Raw genomic sequence first — 22,846 nt, 5'->3', positions numbered from 1 at the left:
TAATGAGTGAATGTGGGTTAATTCTGACCCTTGGTGAGTTAAGTTCTAACCTTAAACCTCATCATTCACATCTCAGCTACTTCATTTTTCATAAAACTTTATCTTTAGTAGATAAAGATAAACATCTCCCCAACATCTCTCCTCAGCATAAGGTCTGTATTTTCAGCAATCTAAGGAACATCATCTACGTATCAGGATCTCAAACTCACCACTGCCAAACATACAAAATAAATTTCATGAACATTCTGTATTACCACGTAATTTCAAGTTGTACAAATCTGACAAGACAATAATATTATTTTGAGTTTTTTTTTTTTTTTAAGACAGAGTCTCACTCCTTCACCCAGACTGAAGTGCAGTGGCGCCATCTCAGCTCACTACAACCTCTGCCTCCCAGGTTCAAGCAATTCTCATGCCTCAACCTCCTGAGTAGCTGGGACTACAGGCGCACACCACCAAGCCCGGCTGATTTTTGTATTTTTAGTAGAGCTGGGTTTTCACCATGTTGGCCAGGCTGGTCTTGAACTCCTGGCCTCATGTCATCTGCCTACCTTGGCCTCCAAAAGTGCTGGGTATACAGGCATGAGCCACTGCACTCAGCCTATTTTGAGGTTTTTGACAAGTATTTTCTTGATTATGAACAACTATTCGAACAATGATCTAATAAAATTACTAACAAAATTTTCAGACACCAATCAGTCCACCAAAGCTGCCAATCAACTCCACCAGTTATCAGCTGTGTGACTGCAGGCAAACTACTTAACCTGCATTACACTGTGCATTATTTGTAAAATGTAAATTATCGTTAACAATTTTCAATTGTAATTAAATAAAACAAATGCATATAAAAATGCCTTATAAATCATAAGGCCATTTATATTAATAAGTTTATATCACTGGTGTTTTTCTTTTTCTTTTAGACATAGTCTCATTCTGCTGCCCAAGGTGCTAGAGACCAGTGGTGTGATCATGGCTCACTGCAGTCTCTAACTTCTGGGCTCAAGTGATCCTCCTGTCTTAGCCTCTTGAGTAGCTAGGACTACAGGCATGTTCCACCATGGAATTTTTTTTAAAGAATAAATTGTTTCACAAATATACAGTAGGCAATATTTTAGTGTAATCAAAAAAATTATACACTGAAGATTTAATTTGGTAAGAACATTTTTCAAATTTCAACTTTCATCCCACTAATTATTATTATACATTGTTCTATTCTTATTCCTAATAAGAAAGTTGCTCAAAATAAATACGTTGATTATTTTACATTTGTGGAGCCGACTAATACATGTAATTTTTCAAGATCTGTAATTGAAAATTCAATTTTACTAATAAAAGGGTTGGCTTGATTCCCTGGTACAGCATATTGTGAATTACATATATGCTGATTTCCCACACTATGGCTATTCAAAGAGTTCTCAAAACATCTACACAAATTCACCACAGCTTTGATGGGGGAATATTTTCACCAGCTGGCACATTAAATAGAACATACCTAAACAAACAGCTCTTTTCTCTGGATATTTCCTCAAGAGAAAACAAAACACCAACTAGTAATAAATGAGCAGAACCCAGCGGTCGCGGCAGCTCACGCCTGTAAACCCAGCACCTTGGGAGGCTGACGCGGGCGGATCACAAGGTCAGGAGATGGAGACCATCCTGGCTAACACGGTGAAACCCCATCTCTACTAAAAATACAAAAAATTAGCCGGGCGTGGTGGCGGGCGCCTGTAGTCCCAGCTACTCGGAGGCTGAGGCAGGAGAATGGCGTGAACTCGGAGGCTGAGGCAGGAGAATGGCGTGAACCCGGGAGGCAGAGCTCGCAGCGAGCTGAGATCGCGCCACTGCACTCCAGCCTGCGCAAAAGTGTGAGACTCCATCTCAAAAAGAAAAAAAGAAAGAAAAAAACGAGCAGAACCCAAAAGACTAAGAATGCAGTGACAATGGGAAATCAGAAAGAAAAAAGTACTTGACATTTGCAGGGCTGGGCAGGAGAGAGTTCTGAGAAATACATCACTTTCCTGTTAGATCAGTGGCTACTCGAAAAAAAAATGTGTACTTTCTCCAAGCTCTCCAAATACATGCTTTTTCCTAAGAAGAATAAACACTTGGGGAAAATAATAACTCATCACTCTAAATCACTCAAATTGACCACTCCTCACTCAAATTTAAACACTGAAGCCATCACTTAAATTCACAATAATGAAAGGAGCCCTCAATCTTCAGCCTGTGCATTCAGACCTTAACCACACTATCTGCACTGTATATATCAAGAATACCAAACTAGAACAGCAGTCTCCAAAGTAGGTGTGTGTCATGATCCATCAGAGTAACTAAAGAATATAACACCTTTGTTAATTTCTTCATCTCATTCTTTTTCAATATTCCTTCTTGGCAATTTTGCATAACGCGCATTAGTAGTATTACCCGTATACAATGTATAAATTACATATGTTAAGACTGTGTGCTCAGTATTTTTTTAACTAATAAGATATATAACTTAAAACCTTTGATGCTGTACACAGTGGCTCATGCCTGTAATCTCAGCATTTTGGGAGGCCAAGGCAGGCAGATCACTTGATGCCAGGAGTTTGAGACTTGGTGGCCAACATGGTAAAACCCCATCTCTACTAAAAATACAAAAATTAGCTGGGCATGGTAGTGTGTGCCTGTAGTCCCAGCTACTGAGGAGGCTGACACACGAGAACTGATTGCACCTGGGAGGCACTGGTTGCAGTGAACCAAGATTGTACCACTGCACTCCAGCCTGGGCAATAAAGTGAGACCCTGTCTCAAAAAAACAACAACAAAAACGAAACAAAAAGGTTGAAAGATCACAAACTGACAACCTAACATTACAGGTTGCTGTGAGTCAAGATCACACCGCTGCACTCCAGCCTGGGCAGTAAGTGTGAGACTCTGCCTCAAAGAAAAACTTTGGAAACGACAAAAATAGAAACTCTTATTTTCCCGTGGTTCAAAATTACATATATTGTATGATTTATCTTCTCCTTAGGTGCAATGATGATGACGTGGTTATGTAAAAAATATCTTTATGCTTAGGAGATGCATCTTAAGAATTTTGGGTCCATGACCAAAAAAGTATATAGGTAGGAAGATAAAACAAATGTACCATATTGGTAAATCTCTAAGTGAAGAGAAATACAAGTATTTATTATACTATTCTTTCCATTTTAAAGTATATTTTGAAAAGCATTAAAAATACTTTTTAAAGATGTTTTAAAATAATGAAAAAATACATTAAAATTAAATATATATATATATATATATATGTGTGTGTGTGTGTGTGTGTGTGTGTGTATATATATATATTTAAATTTTATCAGGCCGGGTGCAGTGACTCACACCTGTAATCCCAGCACTTTGGAAGGCTGAGACGGGTGGACCATGTGAGCTCAAGAGCTCTGGTCAACAAGACAAAACCCCATTTCTACCAAAAATGAAATACAAAAATTAGTTGGGTGTGGTGGTGTGTGCCTGTAGCCCAAGCTACCTGGGAGGCTGAGGTGGGAGGATCACCTGTGCCCAGGAGGTCGAGGCTGCAGTGAGTCATGACTACACCACTGCATTCCAGCCTGGGTGACAGAGTGAGACTCTGTCTAAAGAAAAAAAAAAAAAAAAAAAAAGGTTAAAAAAAATTTTTTATCAAACAGAAAATTACATTTGCTACAGTGCTGCTATTTATAAGGTATATTTTTCACAGTTACATAAAAACTATCTTCTTGAATTACATGAGGAAGATACTAGGTAAAGTTAACTGCTACAGATATGTATACTTTTAAAGAAAGAGTGAACTGCAGCAGCTACAACCATGCTAATTCAAATCACAGCACTGTCTTAACAATGGCTCCCCACAGTGAAAAGGCCTTGGATCCTTTTTAAAGTTCATAAAGTAATATATCCAGGACTAACCCCATTCTCCTCAATAAAACAGACGACAAAAAGGTATTTTCATCCACCACCTCTCTCTGCCAACTCTCCCTATGCAGCCCGCCTTACAAGCTAAGTTAGTATGAGGAAAAACATCACCGTCAAAAGAAACATATACTTAAGCCGGCACTAGTACTTTGTTTCTAAGCAAGAACTGGGTATTTAACTGAATCTGTCTTCTCTTTACAAGACAAAGCATAGCAAATTGCATAGATATTGCCAAGTATATAATGTGAAAAGTCAGAAAATTTAAATGATTACTGTGTATACACTGAGACTAAAATAATAATGAGGTTAGGTGAAACTGGTGGAGAAGTTATCTGGTTTTTGAGTACCATAATATATATTTAGCAATTTTCTGTGTGCAACTGCAAGATACTCGATATTAACACAAGTAAAATTACAATGTTAAATTTCTGTTTTTATAAAGGAGGTCAAAATGAAAATGGTACCATAAATAGCCAACATTGATTAAAAATAAACATGATTACTTAAACAAAAAAGAAACTTAAGGCCAGGTGTGGTGGCTCATGCCTGTAATCCTAGCACTTTGGGAGGCTGAAGTGGGAAGATCACTTGAGCCCAGGAGTTCAAGACCAGCCTGGAGAACACAGAGAGATCCCCATCCCTTCAAATAAAAAAAACTAGCCAGGTATGGTGTCTCAGGCCTGTAGTCCCAGCTACTTGGAGGCTGAGGTGGGAGAACTGCTTGAGCCCAGGAGTCTGAAGCTGCAGTAAGCCATGATCTTACTACTGCACTCCAGCCTGGGCAAGAGTAAGATCCAGCATCCAAAAAAAAAAAAAAAGCAAGAATGAAACTAAGAGTTTTAGGAAAGTTTGCTTTTCTCAGTTAATGAGGTAGAAAAAAAAAAAAAACAGTTTTCTGGTCTGTTCATTTGTCCACTATAATTCTATAGTAACAAAAAGATTTTCAGTATTTTACACACTAATTTCATAGTCAGGAATTAGTGTCTGGAGTCTTGTCTATACTAATCAATCCCCAGAGAAAGGGTAAAGTACAATCTATTTTTTCTTTCTAATTCACCCTTGGAGTGGACTTCCTTTCAATGACAGCTTCATTCACTCATTCACCCATTGGTAGTTCTTCATTGAGGATATATAGTTAAAATTAACCAGCTGGTCGAGCACAGTGGCTCACACCTGTAATCCCAGCAATTTGGGAGGCCAAAGCGGGTGGATCACAAGGTCAGGGGTTCAAGACCAGCCTGGCCAACATGGTGAAACCCCGCCTCTACTAAAAATACAATAATTAGCCGGGCGTGGTGGCGGGTGCCTGTAATCCCAGCTGCTCTGAAGGCTGAGACAGAGAACTCCTTGAACCCGGGAGGCAGAGGCTGCAGAGAGCCCAGATCACACCACTGCACTCCAGCATGGGCGACAGTGCGAGACTCCATCCAAAAAAAAGCCACAAACTAACCAGCTGACGCAAAGAAGCAGTGACCAGCTACACTCCGAGGTTTCAAAGTCTGTTCCTGCTCCCAGCATTTACAAGCCTTAACATCTAATTATTTTCTATCCTAAACATCAAGGACACATTTTGGCAAATAAGCACATAAACATTGTACATATATGTTACAACAGACTAGGTACTATGACACACATTACATTCAAATTGTTTTGCTATGGGCTGGGTGCGGTGGCTCACGCCTGTAATCCCAGCATTTTGGGAGGCCGAGACAGGTAATCACCTGAGATCAGGAGTTTGAGACCAGGCTGTCCAACATAGTGAAACCCTGTCTCACACCACTGCACTCTAGCCTGATGACAGAATGAGACTCCATCTCAGGAAAAAAATAAAAAAAAATACTGCTTTGTTATCCACACACATTGCTTTGTTGCGGTTTTTGTGTTGTTGGTTTTTTGAGACAGGGTCTCACTCTGTCTCCCAGGTTCAAGTGTGGTGGCGTGATCACGGCTCACTGCAGCCTCTACCTCGTAGCTCAGATACACACACTACTGTGGAGTAGATAGGTTACTTAACTTTTACTTGATATTTACTTTTAACATGTTCAAATTTTCTAAAATATTTCTAGAAATACCAATGTTACCGTATTTTAAATGTTATTTTAGAAGAGAATCAGAGAAGCCCCCAAATCTAATTCTATACAGTTTATATTTGAAGGCCACATATACTCCGTTAGCTACTATAAACATGTGCCACTGAATTCTCCCTCACACTGACAGATGGGCATCCTACCTGTTTATTACTTTTAATAGAAGAGGAGTTGAAGTTCCAAGTGGATTTGCACAAAAGCCCAAGATATCTTTTAAAACCATCAAATACATCAGATTTTCTTAGTGTAACACTTACGTAATGAGCGTCGTCTTTTGTTCTTTAATTTCCTCCTTTTGTTCATTCCAGCTTTAGAAGGAGATTCTTCTTTGGCCTTTGGCTGGCTCGAAACTTTTGAGGAGTTCTGCTGACTGAAGTGTGTGGGTACATGACGAGCTAGCCCTCCCTGAGAAGCAAAGCTGGCATTGCAGCCACCAACAACACACTAAAAGAATATAAAACAGAAATAATGTCAGGCATACTGTGTAGGGCACGAGAAAAATCTAAATGAGTATCTAGTATTTTCAGAAGTAAATAAGTAGTACAATAGAACTAATTCCAGAAAGGAAGCAAAAGGGACTAGTAGTCTTTTCACTTTATGAAGTTGCCAAGTAAGATGACATACATTAGACAAAGCTTGAAAATGCAACAAGTTTCACGACCTCCCAGTTTACTGCTATTTCCACTATATGCAATACAAAAATAGTGGGATCTTCTTCCCAGAAAAATCTGGTTTTGAATTAATCATTTTTATAGCAGGAGCACTAAGCTGTTTTTGCAACAAAGAATTAGATATCCTGACAATGACTGGATTCCTGAATTTTATTTTTATTTTTTTGAGATGGAGTCTTGCTGTTGCCCAGGCTGGGGTGCAGTGGTGCAATCTCCGCTCACTGCAACCTCTGCCTCCTGGGTTCAAGTGATTCTTGTGCCTCAGCCTCCTGTGTAGCTAGGATTACAGGTGTGTGCTACCATGCCTGACTAATTTTTGTATTTTCAGTAGAGATATGGTTTCGCCACGTTGGCCAGGCTGGTCTCAAACTCCCGGTCTCATGTGATCTGTCTGCCTCGGCCTCCCAAAGTGCTGGGATTACAGGTGTGAGCCACCATGCCAAGCTGGATTCCTGGATTTCTGAAGTATTTTTCTTATGATACGTGTTACTTCAAAACCTTCAGTCGACTTCCTAGCGTTATACACTATTAGAACAGGTGACAGAAAAGTTCAATATTGACTTTTTAATGTATTTTTTCTTTTTTTTTGAGACAGGGTCTCAGTCTGTCACCCAGGCTGAAGTGCAGTGGCATGATCTTGGCTCATTGCAGCCTCGACCTCCCAGGCTCAAGCAATCCTCCCACCTCAGCCTTCCAGGTTGCGGTACTATTGGCACATGCCACCACGCTCAACTAATATTTTGTTGTTGTTGCATTTTTTGTAAAGAGGGGGTTTCACTATGTTGGGTAAGCTGGTCCTGAACTCCTGGGCTCAAACCATCCACTTGCCTCGGCCTCCCACAGAGCTAGGAGGTGTGCTCCACCACACCTGCCTTGTCTTTGTAATTTACTTTCTTACAAATTTCTTAAGCTTCAGATGAAAACCCATACGGACTACATTTAATATTTTTAAAATAAATAAAATTAATTTGTTAAACAATTAGATCCAGCCTTTCTCTTAGAAAAGACATGCTCAGTGTTGGTCATATGCAGCGCTCTACAATATCCTTCAAATACTGCCTCTTTAGCCTTCTGTACTTGCAATATTAAGAAATCAAAAGGTTAACTACCCGAGTCACCTGACAGATGTGCTATTTTGCCAAAGAATGCAAAATGTTCAGGTAGCACCAGAATTAATATATACAAATTAACCACGGTGTAAGTGTGTGATTTCTAATTATATCTTGGGGGAAAAAAATTTGCAGGTCTTCTAACAAATGAATCCTGGTAATTAAAACAAAACAAAACAGAAACGTCCACAGATGGATGGATGACGACTTTTCTATTAGTCATTTAACCAATTTACTTAGTTTCTGACTTACCAAACTCTAAGCATATAAATTTGTCATGTTAAAAAACAAATATATTCATCATGTTATCCCCAGGCGGTTTATCTTGTAAGAGTTCATGTAGATAACAGCATTAAAAAAATCGGATGCCTCAGGCTCTTTCCTTTAATTGAGGTACCTCTACCAATTGTAAGCTGCTAAAATCACAACACAGCCCTTTATTTGTAAAAATTGTAACTTTCCTCATAAAGTCTCTCTAAATCTGCCCCAAATGGACAAGGGCTAATTCTCCCTTGAGGCTGCCCTCACACTTAACTGCATATCTATATGCTTATCCCAACTCACACTTTCCATTTTGAACACAGAGATGTATATTTATGAATATTTATATTTCCAGAAGCATCTTGCAAATCACAGATATTACTAAGTATATTAGCAGAACTAAACAGCTATATGTTTACTGATGCTGATAAAAAAAAAAATCACACATTCTTCTTAAATGGTATCCATTAATAATTACTCTCTTTATTTTGACATACAAAATATATTCTGCGGGCTCCTTATGGCCCTCAGCATCTCTATGAAAAATGTTTACTTACTCTATGGTGCATACTAAGTTAAAAAAGAGGTAGAAATGATTCAAGACTTTAGTTCAAATACTTATCTACGTCCAGTATTACACAATATGCTAGAAGTATAAGGATGAGTACGATATAGTTACTATACTAAAGGAGCTTCTATATGTTCAGCAAAACATACATATAAAGCAGTAACTTCAAAGGAGTACAGTAAGGCCTAATTAAAGCACAGGGCTATGGGAAACCCTGAATAGAGGCAATTAGCCATATTCATTGCTCTGAAATTAGTATTTAATTCATACAACAACCTGATGAATGGCATGGTCCTCAAATAGGCTGCAACAAGAATTTTCACCTACGGATTCTGACCATGAGAAGTCAGCATTTAATGATTTCTATATATAAAATTTAAAATTTTACCACACATATTTTGAGTACCAAGAAATAATAACGCTTTTTAGAGTCGCCATCTCTTCTGTGGAATACCAACGTTGCCACAGAACTACATGGTGCACTGCCAAGGTCACTGCAACCCTACGAACCACTAGCCAAATATCTGCTACTCAACACTTTAAATATTGTTACTGTTACTGAGTAAATGAATTTTTAACTTTATTTCATTTAAATTAATATTAGTCATCCAAGTGAAATTCACATTACATAAAATTAACCATTTGAAAGTGTACAATTCAGTGGAATTTAGTGTATTCACGATGTTGTATAATCACCAGCTCCACATTCTCGCCAACACTATTTTCATTTTTTTATTAAAATCATCCTAGTGAGTGTGAAGTGGTATCTTGTGGTTTTCTTTTTTTTTTAATTTTTATTATTATACTTTAAGTTCTAGGGTACATGTGCATAACGTGCAGGTTTGTTACATATGTATACTTGTGCCATGTTGGTGTGCTGCACCCATCAACTCGTCAGCACCCATCAACTCGTCATTTACATCAGGTATAACTCCCAATGCACTCCCTCCCCCATCCCCCCCTCCCCATGATAGGCCCCGGTGTGTGATGTTCCCCTTCCCGAGTCCAAGTGATCTCATTGTTCAGTTCCCACCTATGAGTGAGAACATGCGGTGTTGGTTTTTTGTGGTTTTCAACTGCATTTCTGTAATGATCAATTTAACTTTTAATTTAAAGCCTGAGCCGAGCACAGTGGCTCACGCCTGTGATCCCAATACTTTGGGAGGTTGAGGTGGGTGGATCACTTGAGGCCAGGAGTTCAAGACCAGTCTGGTCAACATGGTGAAATCCCATCTCTAATAAAAATACAAAAATTATCCGGGGAGGCTGCAGTGAGCTGAGATCATGCCACTGCACTCCAGCCTGGGTAAAAGAGTGAGACTCTGTCTCAAAAAAAAAAAAAAAAAAATTAGCTGGGATGGGCATGGTGGCGCAAGCCTGTAACCCAGATACTCAGGAAGCTGAGGCACAAGAATCACTTCAGCCTGGGACGCAGAGTAGCGAGCCAAGACCATGCCACTGCACTCCAGCCTGGGCAACAGCGTGAGACTCAGTCACAATTTAAAAAAAAAAAAAAAGTAAAAAATAAATACATAAAACCTGATACTCAAAATTGCTTGATACTTGAATTGAGAGTGTTTATTTACCCTGATGGGTTAGTTTTGTACCATCCAATACATATATCCATTAGATACATGTAACTTCCGAGCATTTGAAACGTGGCTAGTCTGAATCGAGAAATGTTATAAGTCTCAAATACACACCATATCTGTAAGACTTAGCATCAAAAAGTACAATTTACTGATTTTGTAAATTGATAAAGCTGAAATAATAATATATTAGGTAAAACCAAAGATAATTATTTTCACCTGTTTTTTTATTTTAATGTGGCATTAGGAAATTTAAAACGACATGTGGTTCACATATATTTCTATTACTCAGTGCTACCACAGAATAAGCCATAAAATACTCACTTTCCTCACTTCACTGTTTTAGAAGTTATTATGCCTGTATTTTCTATCTCCTATTGTATAATTGTATATTAATATAAGAAAATCTTTGCAACCGGGTTCCTAGTTTAGTATTGGTTTATTCAACTAATCTGTTGAAAAAACTCTACATTTCCAATATTAGAATGGCTGACTACAATTAAGGCCGAGGTAACAACAGTTCAGACTTAAACCCTCCAGTATACTATTCAGAGGGATTCTGCGATGACTCCACTCCAGATTATCTGTATACGGTCCCCATAGGGTCTTAGAGTCATTTTGTCCCAGCATCCTTCCAGACACCAAAGAATAGGCCCTAGTAGCACCTAGAACTCAGAGAGTAATCATCAAGAGTTTTAGTCCAAGTGCACACACAATCCCAACACTCTGGGAGGCCAAGGTGGGAAAATCACTTGGAGCCCAGGAGTTTGAGACTAGCCTGGGCAACAAAGGGAGACTCCATCTCTAACCTTCCCCCAACAGAAAAAAAAAAAAGTTTATTTTAATCATCAATCATTCAGTCCCTGGAAACGAAATCAGTAATGAGAATTCTAACAGAAAATTGTTTTATCTTTTATTTTGGTCATTTATCAATCAAAAATCATTTTTAAAAAGAAGTAAAATTTAGAACTAAAGAGTGCTTATATTAAAGAAAAATGTAATAGAATCACACATATTTCACTTAAATACAAACTCTTCTCTGCTAAAGGAAAAAATAATTTTAGGCATCAATTAATCAACATCCTACAGAATATGAGGCAGAGACAAATCTGCTGTTGCTTCAAATAGTCTAGTACCATCCTCTTTACATGAGCATTTCATGTTGCTGAGTATGGTTTTAGTTTTCAAATATGTTTTATATTTTCACTCATAAATATATCAATTATCACTGAACTCAAGCCACTACACATGGTGTTATGATGAAAAAGAAACCGATTTCAATGATGAGGGAAAAGCTGGTTGTTGAACACTGATATGGTCTGGCTCTGTGTCCCCACCCACATCTCATCTTGAATTATAATCCCCATGTGTTGAGTGGGAAACCTCCCAGGTGACTGGATCATGGGGGGTGGTTTCCCCGATGCTGTTCTTGTAATAGTGTGAGAGTTCTCACGCGATCTGACGATTTTAAAAAAATGGCAGGTTCCCCTGCACTCTCTCCGCCATCACCTTGTGAAGAAGAGGTACTGCTTTCCCTTTACCTTCCACCATGATTGTAATTTTCCTGAGGTCTCCCCAGCCATGCAGAACTGAGTCAATTAAACCTCTTTTGTTTACAAATTACTAAGTCTCAGGTAGTATCTTTATAGCAGTGTGAAAAACAGACTAATACAAACATTGACTGTTTTAAATGTGATCTCCCACTGAAATACCCTATATATTAATGCATGTTGGCCGGGCATGGTGGCTCACACCTGTAATCCCAGCACTTTGGGAGGCCGAGGCAGGTGGATCACCTGAGGTTAGGAGTTCGAGACTAGCCTGACCAACTTGATGAAACCATGTCCCTACTAAAAATACAAAAATTAGCTGGGCGTGGTGGCAGGTGACTGCAATCCCAGCAACCTTGAGGCTGCAGCAAGAGAATAGTTTGAACCTGGGAGGCGGAGGTTGTGGTGAGTCGCGATCACACCATTGCTCTGGGCGACAGAGCAAGAGTCCGTCTCAAACAACAACAAAAAAATATGTTAGTGGCCAAGCAGCTTTTCTAAAATTTGAAACACAGAATTACTGAATTGGTTTTTTCTTTTTCCAAACAAATTTATTTGGATGAAGCAATCCTAAGACTGTCTTTGTTAGTACTAAGATCATCGTATTCATATTCCCAGAAGTCCTATGAAGATCAACAAGGGGCTATCAGAACACAAATCGGAAAGCACCAGTTTTACAGATAATGAGGTGATCAAAGGAAGAAAAAATTCCAAATAGAAATGTTGATTTATTGGTTTCGACAAATACACCAGAGTAACATAATTAACGACCCCAGATTCTGCCTCTGAAATTCGGAATCTGCCACTGACCATGACCACAAACAATATTTAATATGGCTAGGCACGATGGCTCACGCCTATAATTCCAACACTTTGGCAGGCCTAGGTGAGTGGATCTTAAGATTAAGCCCAGGAGCTCGAGACCAGCCTAGCCAACATAGCGAAACCCTGTCTTTACAAAAAAAAAAAAAAATATATATATATATATACACACACACACACACATATACAAACTACAAAAATTAGCCAGACGTGTGGCATGTGCCTGTGGTCCCAGCTACTATGGAGACTGAGGTGGGAGGATCACCTGAGCCCAGGAGCCAGAGGTTGCAGTGAGCTGAGATTGCACCACTGCACTCTAGCCTGGGCAACAGAACAAAACTATGCCTCAAAAAAAAAAAAAAAATTAATCTGTTCTTGCCTCAGTTCCATATCTATAAAATGAGGGCAACAAGAGTAATTAACTCAAAGAATTACTGTAAGAATTCATTTAGTTAAAATATGTAATATAATAATATACATATGCAATGTCAAAGGCTCTGCAATGCATCAATCATTTGCTATAATTCTTTCTGACCCTTTCTTCATCTTGCTCACCACAAAACAAACATGAGAAATTTTTTCACCAATTGAATTAACATTTAACTTCTAGAGAGTCAAAGCTCACTAATCAGAAATATTTGTTTTTAAATATTTTCAAACTGCTACCATAATCGCTTATATATATGAAACTACATGCTCTTCCCTAAATAGTTCACTTTTTTAAATGCTCCCTTTTTTGCTATTTTTTTTATGTTTTTTGAGGTGGGGTCTCGCTCTCTCACCCAGACCAGTCTCGTGGTGTGACCTCAGTTCACCACAACCTCTGCCTCCCAGCTTCAAGTTATTCTCCTGCCTCAGCCTCCCAAATGCCTGAGATTACAGGTGCGTGCTACCACATTCAGCTAATTTTTATATTTTTAGAAAAAACAGGGTTTCACCATGTTGGTCAGACGGGTCTCGAACCCCTGACCTCAATGATCCACCCGCCTTGGCCTCCCAAAGTGCTCGGATAACAGGCGTGAACCACTGTACCTGGTCCCTTTTTTCTCTTTCAAAAGTCTACATACTTTCTATAACCAGACAGTGGTAATAATTTTACAAAACTGTGAGTATACTAAATAATCACTGAACTGTAGTAACCTTAAAAATGTTAAATTTTATGTGTATAAATTATGTACTTAAAAAAAAATACCTGAAATGATCCCCCTTGTCACCGTAACACAATAGACTCCATTAGAAACAGGGAAGAGGATAACCAAAGACTAGGAGAAGGTTATTTACAATACATATACCTAACAAAAGACATATTCAAAATTTCTGAAGAATTTCTATTAAGTCAATATTAAAAGACAAACCAACCAATTAACACAATTGGCAAAGACTTGAATAGGCACTTCACCCAAAATAGAATATTCAGATACCCATAGCACAAAATGTGGTCAACATCACTGCAAAATGATGAAACAAAAATTAAAGCCACAATGAGATGCCACTATTCATCCACTAGAACGGCCACAATTAAAAGGATCAGTAGATGCCTGTAATCCCAGCACCTTGAAAGGCCAAGGCAGGTAGATCGCTTGAGGCTGGGAGGTGTGGGTTACATGAACTGAGATCGCACCACTGCACTCCAGCCTGGGTTACAGAAACTTTATCTCAAAAAAAAAAAAAAAAAAGAAAGAAAGAAAGAAAAGAAAGGACTGGTAGTATTAAGATACTATATAGTTAAGAGGAATGAATATGTATGTGTAATCAGACGACATTTAAAAACGAATGTCCATGGGGCAACTTGGTTAATAGTAGCCAAAGATGGTCGAGCATGGTGCCTCATGCCTGTAATCCCAGCATTTTGGTCACAGCGGGAGGATCGCTTGGGCCTGCGAGTCCGAAACCAGCCTGGGCAACAAGTCAAAATCCCGTCTCTACAAAAAACTAGCTGGATGTGGTAGCACACGTCTGTAATCCCAGCTACCTGGGAGACTGTGGTGTGAGTAACATCTGAGCCAGGGAGATCGAGGCTGCAGTCAGTAGAGATCAAGCCACTACACTCCAAACTTGGTGACAGAGTGAGACCCCATCTCAAAAAAAAAAAAAAAAAAAAAAAAAAGCAACCAATGATTGGAAACAATCCAAATGCCCAACAGCAAGTGAATGGATTTATCTGTACAGTGGAATACTACAGAGCAATGTTTTTAAATGACTTCTTCATAAAATCTGTACAAATCTCACTGATATTTTGTTGACTGAACAAAAAGCCAGATACAAGAGTTCACACGACTGAGTTCATAAAGTAAGTATGAAAGAAATTAGAATATAGTCTGCGCAGATGGGTGGAGGGCAGGAGAAGAGACAGAGCAGCAAAGGACCTTAGAAATCTTGTCTTACTGAAATATTCTCCATCAGGATGGTAGTTACAAATGTGCACACAAACATAAGAAACAAATCGTTAAAACTGTTAAACAAGTGTGCATTAGACACAACTATACATTATAACATATCTTTAAACAAAATGAAAAAAAAAACAGAGACTCACCTCAAACATCACCTTATCACTTCCTCTCTCTATAGTCACCTGCCACTCATCTTCTACTATCCTTTCCCAGCCCCTGTTATAATTTAATTGATCCCTAACCCAGAGAATCTTTCATAGGTTGCTATTAAATAACTTACATTTCATTATTTAAGTTTCTTTAGATCTGTATAAACCCAGAGACTACAAGTTCCCTGAGTATAGAGGCCTGCCCTTTTTTTTTTTTTTTTTTTTGAGACAGGGTCTCTCTCTGTCACCCAGGCTGGAGTGCAGTCTCAGCTCACTGCAGCCCCAACCACCCGGACTCAAGTGATCCTTCCACCTCAGTCTCCTGAGCAGGTGGGTCTACAGGTACACGCCAACACACCTGGCTAATTTTTGTATTTTTTTTTTTTGTACAGACAAGGTTTCATCACTTTGCCCAGGCTGGTCTCAAACCCCTGGGCTTAAGCAATCTGCTTGTGTCAGCCCCGCAAAGTGCTGGGATTACAGGCATGAGCCACGGCACCCTGCCTACTCTATTTTTCTCATTACCTCATTTCCATAATGCTCAGCATAGTGCCATGTACTTTATACATCAATGTTTCATTGATTTAAATAATTCCTATGATTCATGTATGGAACAATACCTCACTAAATCATATACCTTAACTTTTTTTCTTTCAAAGACAATTTCTTTCCCCTCTGCAATAGGAAACGTCTACGGTTTCTAAGAAGAGGATTTGGAAAAAACAAAAAACAAAAAACATTTGTACAGGCTTTGAAATTAACCTGCATATACATCATCATCAACTAGCAGAATGGCTGCCTTAAAATATACTTACACACACATACACACATGGAAATACACTGAAGATGTAAATGATTTAAAAGATTCTTTTACTTTAATAAATAACCTCATATTTATTGTGCACACACTGAACAAGAACTTCATGAGGTAACCAGTACTACCAACTACACATTAGACAGGAAGTTAAGAAAGCAGTTCGCAGTCACATTTCTAGCAAATGTCATGGCCAAGATCTGTAGTATGACTACAAGAAACACTGGGGTGTTAAAGTAATAGGACCTGTGCCCCAGAAAATTAATTAGACCATTTATTTACTTATTTATTCATTCATTCATTTACTACCTGCTTCATTTTTTTCTTCAAAGACCACTTATTTTTTAAAAATAAATTAAGGGAAAAAATCTGAATGGTTAAACATATGAAAAGATGTTCAACCTAACCCATAATGAAAGAAATACTAATTAAAACTATTAAGATGGGCCAGGCATGGTGGCTCACACCTGTAATTCCCAGCACTTTGGGAGGCCAAGGCGGGCAGATCACGAGATCAAGAGATCAAGACCATCCTGGCCAACAAGGTGAAACCCCGTTTCCACTAAAAATACAAAAATTAGTTGGGCGTGATGGTGGGTACCTGTAGTCCCAGCTACTCGGGAGGCTGAGGCAGGAGAATCACTTGAACCTGGGAGGCGGAGGTTGCAGTGAGCTGAAATCACACCACTGCACTCCAGCCTGGCAACAGAGTGAGACTCCGTCTCAAAAAAAAAAAAACTATTAAGATGTAATTTCTCTGAGACCAAGGGGGGAGCGGATCACTGGAGGCCAGAAGTCCAAGACCAGTCTGGCCAACGTAGTGAAACACCATCTCTACTAAAAATACCAAAAAAAAACAAAATTGGCTGGGCATTGTGGCGCCTGCCTGTAATCCCAGCTACTCCAGAGGCTGAAGCATGAGAATCAACTGAACTGAGGAGATGGATGTTGCAGTGAGCCAACATCGTGCCACTGCGCTCCATCTAGCCTGGGCAACAGAGCCAAATTCTGTATCCCAACAAAAAACAAAAAACAAACCAACAAAAAAAAGATATAATGTCTCACCCATGAGATTAGCAAAAATCCCAAAGTTTGACAATCCCCTCTCAGCAAAGCCTTGGAGACACTCCAACATTAGGCAGACACTCTAACTTTACTGATGATGGCACTAGCTCTAGGGAATGACAATTTGGCAAGTTATCAAAATTGCCAATGTTTTCATTAACCTTTGATCCACCTACTCACATCATTTTAGGGGATATTTCCTACATACATAATTAATACATGTACAAAATGACACATATTCAGGATTCATCACTACAGCACTATTTCCAACAGCAAGAAAAGAAGCAACCCAAGTGTATCTACAAAGTTTAGGTACAGTCCTAAAATCACACAATGGAAGGCGACGAAGCTGAAAAAATGAGACTATTCACTATGAACTGATATGAAAAGATCCTAGCATAAAGTACATTCAAAAAGCAAGATACAAACAATCGGGAGGAGGAAGATGGATTTAGAAGAAAGTTCTACCATGCAGCTCCCACTTTGGCAGAGAGAACACCACGTAGAGACGCACACCGTGAACTTTTGCTTCAAGAACCACCCCAGGAATATATCAGGCAAACTGAAAAAATTCACAGATCCTTTGAAAGAAGCGGTACACTGCTGCAAATTTCATGAGACAGGTAAAAAATTGTGAGTCCCCAAAACGTAAGAGAAGGAAAACCTGCCTCCAAACACACATCCCCACTGGGGAATCTGAAAATCCAGATCATGGGAGAAGGATTCAACCTTACCTAGGGCTGAAATAGATTTAAGGGAACCGTGCAAAATACAAAAGTAGAAGCAGCAGTGGGAAATGCCTTGTAAGCATTCCCAGCCTCTAGCTAGAGCCCAGGGAAGCCATCCCTGACTGTATCTCACAAGGATACTAGCAGAAAGACAGCCAGTAGAATTAGGGAAGGGTCACAGGGCAAAAGAAGCTTCAAATGAGATTAGTATCAATTTCAGCTAGACATGGATTTTCTTGAGCAGAAAAGGGAGGTGGGTGGGAACAGTTACCAGCGCAGAGCTGCTCACAGAGCAGGCGGATGGGAAGGGGCGAGGTCTGAAGGCCTTGCTTTCTCAGCAGGGAAGCCTGGGGCAAGGTCTGAGCCGGAAACCAAGGGAGTGAGAGTGGCTTCACCCACTGCGTGGGAGCTGAATGAGGTCTCTTGCAACCAGGTCTCTCACAATCTCCCATTTCGCTGGTAAACTATATGACACAGCAGAGGCAGCGAAAATCCCCTGTGGAACATAACCCGACTGGCCTGAGAACCAACACCCTATCTCCCACAGTGGCTGTGGCAAGCAGAACCCAAGGAGAGTGAGTCTGAGCCTAATTCCACCTAACCCTGCTCCCACCTGATGGTATTTCTCTACCTGCCCCTTTAGCTGAACAGGAAACATAGCCCCACCCATCTCCCAAGAAACCAAAATACTTGCCCAGACCAACTTAGGGCAAGCAATCTCCCTCCTTACTACTACTGCAGCTAGTGCTCTCTTCAAAGTGTCACCTCCTGGCTGGAGGCCAACCAACTGAGGCCATTAGAGCAACTCATGACAGAATAACCCAGATCCCAAGAAGGGGAAAACAACAGCTAATTCCACTGCCTGCAACATCCTGGCCAACCAGAGGTCCTGAGTGTGTCCACATTACAAGCTCACTGCTAGCATAACCAGTATTCAAGAAAGCAAGTACACTAAACATATCTACAACCGAAGACTATCAAAGAGTCCACTTCACTCCCCTGTGCCACCTCCACCAGAGCAGGTGCTGGTATCCACAAGCTTGGAGACCTGAAGATGAATCACATCACCGGTCTCCTTGTAGGCATTCCCCAGCACCATCCCAGAGCCTGGTAGCCCTGCTGCTGGATGGCTATACCCAGAAGAGGAATAACAATCACCGCAGTCCAGCTCTCAGGAAGCCCCATCCCTAGAGGAAGTGGGAGACAGCAAGCCCTGAGATCCGGTCTTTTCCACTGAAAGACTCTAAACAAATGAGAAGGCACCAGAAAAGTAATTCTGGTAATACAACAAAACAGGGTTCTATAACCCCAGCAATGCATCCAAACCAAGAAGAAATTTCTGAATTTCCAGATAAAGAATTCAGAAGGTTGATTATTAAGCTACTCAAGGAAATATGAGAGAAAGGTGAAAACTAAATTAAAGACAACAGTACAGGATATGCACGAAAAATTCTCCAGAGAAAAAGACATCATAAAGAAACAGCAATCACAACTGCTAGAAATAAAAGACACACTTAGAGAAACAGAAAATGCACCGGAGGCTGGGCACCACAGCTCATGCCTGTAATCCCAGCACTGCGGGAGGCTGTGGCGGGCAGATCACCTGAGGTCGGGAGTTCAAGGCTAGCCTTGCCACCATGGTGAAACCCCGTCTCTACTAAAAATACAAAAATTAGTCAGGGATGTTGGGGTGCACCGGTAACCCCAGCTATTCAGGAGGATGAGGCACAAGAATCACTTGAACCCAGGAAGTGGAGGTTGCAGGTTGCCATAAGCCAAGATTGTGCCACTGCACTCCAGTCTAGGTGACAGAATGAGACTCTGCCTCAAAAAATAAAAAAAATAAAAAAAAAAAGGACGGACGGACGGAAGAAAGGAAGGAAGGAAGGACAATCACAACTTGCAACTTCTAGAAATAAAAGGCACACTTAGAGAAACAGAAAATGCACTGGAGGCCAGGCATGGTGGCTCATGCCTGTAATTCCAGCACTTTGGGAGGCAGAGGCGGGTGGATCACGTGAAGTCAGGAGTTCAAGACCAGCCTGGCCAAGATGATGAAACCCTGTCTCTACTAAAAAAAAAAATACAAAAATTAGCTGGGCGTGGTGGTGGGCACCTGTAATCCCAGTTACTCAGGAGGATGAGGCAAGAGTATCACTTGAACCTGGGAGGCGGAGGCTGCAGTGAGTGGAGATAGCACCACTGCACTCCAGCCTGGGCAACAGAGTGAGACTTGGTCTCCCCCCCCCAAAAAAAAGATGGGGGCCGGGCGCGGTGGCTCAAGCCTGTAATCCTAGCACTTTGGGAGGCCGAGGCGGGCGAATCACGAGGTCAGGAGATCGAGACCATCCTGGCTAACACGGTGAAAGCCCGTCTCTACAAAAAAATACAAAAAACTATCCGGGCGTGGTGGTGGGCACCTGTAGTCCCAGCTACTCGGGAGGCTGAGGCAGGAGAACGGCGTGAACCCGGGAGGCGGAGCTTGCAGTGAGCTGAGATCCGGCCACTGCACTCCAGCCTGGGCGACAGAGCGAGACTCCGTCTCAAAAAAAAAAAAAGATGCACTGGAAAGTTTCAACAACAGGCTAGAACAAGTAGAAGAAAGAATTTCAGAGCTCAAAGACAAGGCTTTCAAAATAACCCAATCAAAGACAAAGACAAAGAAAATATAATTTTAAAAAAAGTTAACAAAGTATCCACGAAATGTGGGATTACATCAAACAACCAAACCTAAGAATAACTGGTGTTTCTGAAAAAGAAGAGAAATCTACAAGTTTGGAAAACTTACTTGAGGGGAATAACTGAGGAAAACTTCCCTGGCCTTGCTAAAGATGTAGACATCCAAATACAAGAAGCTCAAAGAACTGCTGAGAAATTCATCGCAAAGCCGGGCACGGTGGCTCAAGCCTGTAATCCCAGCACTTTGGGAGGCTGAGACGGGCGCATCACAAGGTCAGGAGATCGAGACCATCCTGGCTAACACGGTGAAACCCCGTCTCTACTAAAAAATACAAAAAACTAGCCGGGCGAGGTGGCGGGCGCCTGTGGTCCCAGCTACTCCAGAGGCTGAGGCAGGAGAATGGCGTAAACCCGGGAGGCGGAGCTTGCAGTGAGCTGAGATCCGGCCACTGCACTCCAGCCTGAGCAACAGAGCCAGACTCAGTCTCAAAAAAAAAAAAAAAAAAAAAAAGAAATTCATCGCAAAAAGATCATCACCTAGGCACACAGTCATCAGGTTATCTGAAGTCAAGATGCAGTAAAGAATATTAAGAGCTATGGGACAAAAGCATCAGATAACCTATAAAGAAAAACCTATCAGATTAACAGCAGATTTCTCAGCAGAAACCTTACAAGCCAGAAGATACTAGGGTCCCATCTTCAGCTGCCTGAAACAAAATAATTATCAGCCAAGAATACTGTATCCAGCAAAACTAAGCTTCATAAATGAAGGAGAAATCAAGTCTTTTTCAGACAAACAAAGGCTAAGAGAATTTGCCACTACCAAGCCAGCATTACAAGAAATGCTAAAAGAAGTTCTAAATCTTGAAATAAAAGCTCAAAACACACCAAAATAGAACCTCCTCGGCTGGGCGCAGTGGCTCATGCCTGTAATCCCCGCACTTTGGGAGGCCGAAGTGGGCAGATCACCTGAGGTCAGGAGTTCAAGACCACCCTGGCCAACATGGCAAAACCCTGTCCCTACTAAAAAATACAAAAATGAGCCAGGTGTGGTGGTAGGCACCTATAATCCCAGCTACTTGGGAGGGTGAGGCAGACAGAATTGCTTGAACCCGAGAGGCTGAGGTTGCAGAGAGCCAAGATTGCATCACTGCATTCCAGTCTGGGCAACAGAGCAAGACTCCATGACAAAAACAAGACAAAAAAGAATCTCCTTAAAGCATAAATCTCACAGGACCTATAAAATAACAACACAATGAAGGAAAAAAAAAAACAGCTATTAAGGCAACAACAAGCATGATGAATACAACACTAGTTCATATCTCAATCCTAATGCCGAATGTAAATAGCCTAAATGCTACATTTAAAAGATAGAGAATGGGAGAATGGATAAAATTCCACCAACTAAGTATCTGCTGTCTGCAAGAGACTCACCTAACACATAAGGACTCACATAAACTTAAAGTAAAGGGGTGGAAAAAGATACTCCATGCAAATAGAAACCAAAAGCAAGCAGACGTAGCTATTATTGTATCAGACAAAACAGACTTTAAAGCAACAATAGTAAAAAAAACAAAAAAAAAACCACACACACACACAAAGAGGGACATTAAATAATAAAAGAATTAGTCCAATAGGAAAATAACAATCCTAAATATATATGCATCCAACTGGAGCTCCCAAATTCATAAAACAATTACTAGACCTAAGAAATAAGACAGACAGCAACACAATAAACACAGCAAATAACAATCCTAGCAACCTAATAATGTAATAATAATTGTATCTTGACTTTAGATAACCTGATGACTGTGTGCCTAGGTGATGATCTTTTTGCGATAAATTTCTCAGCTGTTCTTTGAGCTTCTTATATTTGGATGTCTACATCTCTAGCAAGGCCAGGGTAAGTTTTCCTCAGTTATTCCCCTCAAGTAAGTTTTCCAAATAATAGTGGGACACTTCAATACTCCACTGACAGCATTAGACAGGTCATCAAGACCAAAAGTAGGCCGGGCGCGGTGGCTCAAGCCTGTAATCCCAGCACTTTGGGAGGCCGAGACGGGCGGATCACGAGGTCAGGAGATCGAGACCATCCTGGCTAACACGGTGAAACCCCGTCTCTACTAAAAAATACAAAAAACTAGCCCGGCGAGGTGGCGGCGCCTGTAGTCCCAGCTACTCGGGATGCTGAGGCAGGAGAATGCCGTGAACCCGGGAGGCGGAGCTTGCAGTGAGCTGAGATCTGGCCACTGCACTCGAGCCTGGGCGACAGAGCGAGACTCCATCTCAAAAAAAAAAAAGAAAAAAGACCAAAAGTAAACAAAGAAATAATGGATTTTAAACTACACCTTGTAACAAATGAACTTAACAAGTATTTACAGAACATTCTACCCAAAAACTGTAGAATATACTTTTTTTTTTTGAGGCC

General features: G+C 40.5%; 1 protein-coding gene across 8 annotated transcripts in view; it reads right to left on the bottom strand.

The window, feature by feature from the left end:
• Window positions 1–22,846, bottom strand: part of AEBP2 (AE binding protein 2) — a 257,005-nt gene that overhangs the window by 191,730 nt on the left and 42,429 nt on the right. For all 8 annotated transcript variants that reach the window (XR_013400655.1, XR_013400654.1, XR_013400653.1 and 5 more), the window contains exon 4: window positions 6,281–6,467. Coding sequence is in view for 5 of the 8 variants with exons in the window: in XM_077953143.1 (XP_077809269.1) it covers window positions 6,281–6,467 (187 nt within the window). In the remaining 3 variants the exon portion in view is untranslated. The remainder of the gene's footprint in view (window positions 1–6,280; window positions 6,468–22,846) is intronic.

This window comes from Macaca mulatta, chromosome 11 (genome assembly GCF_049350105.2).
Source record: "Macaca mulatta isolate MMU2019108-1 chromosome 11, T2T-MMU8v2.0, whole genome shotgun sequence".
Classification (NCBI taxonomy): Eukaryota; Metazoa; Chordata; class Mammalia; order Primates; family Cercopithecidae; genus Macaca; species Macaca mulatta.
This window is presented reverse-complemented; position numbering and strand designations above follow the sequence as displayed.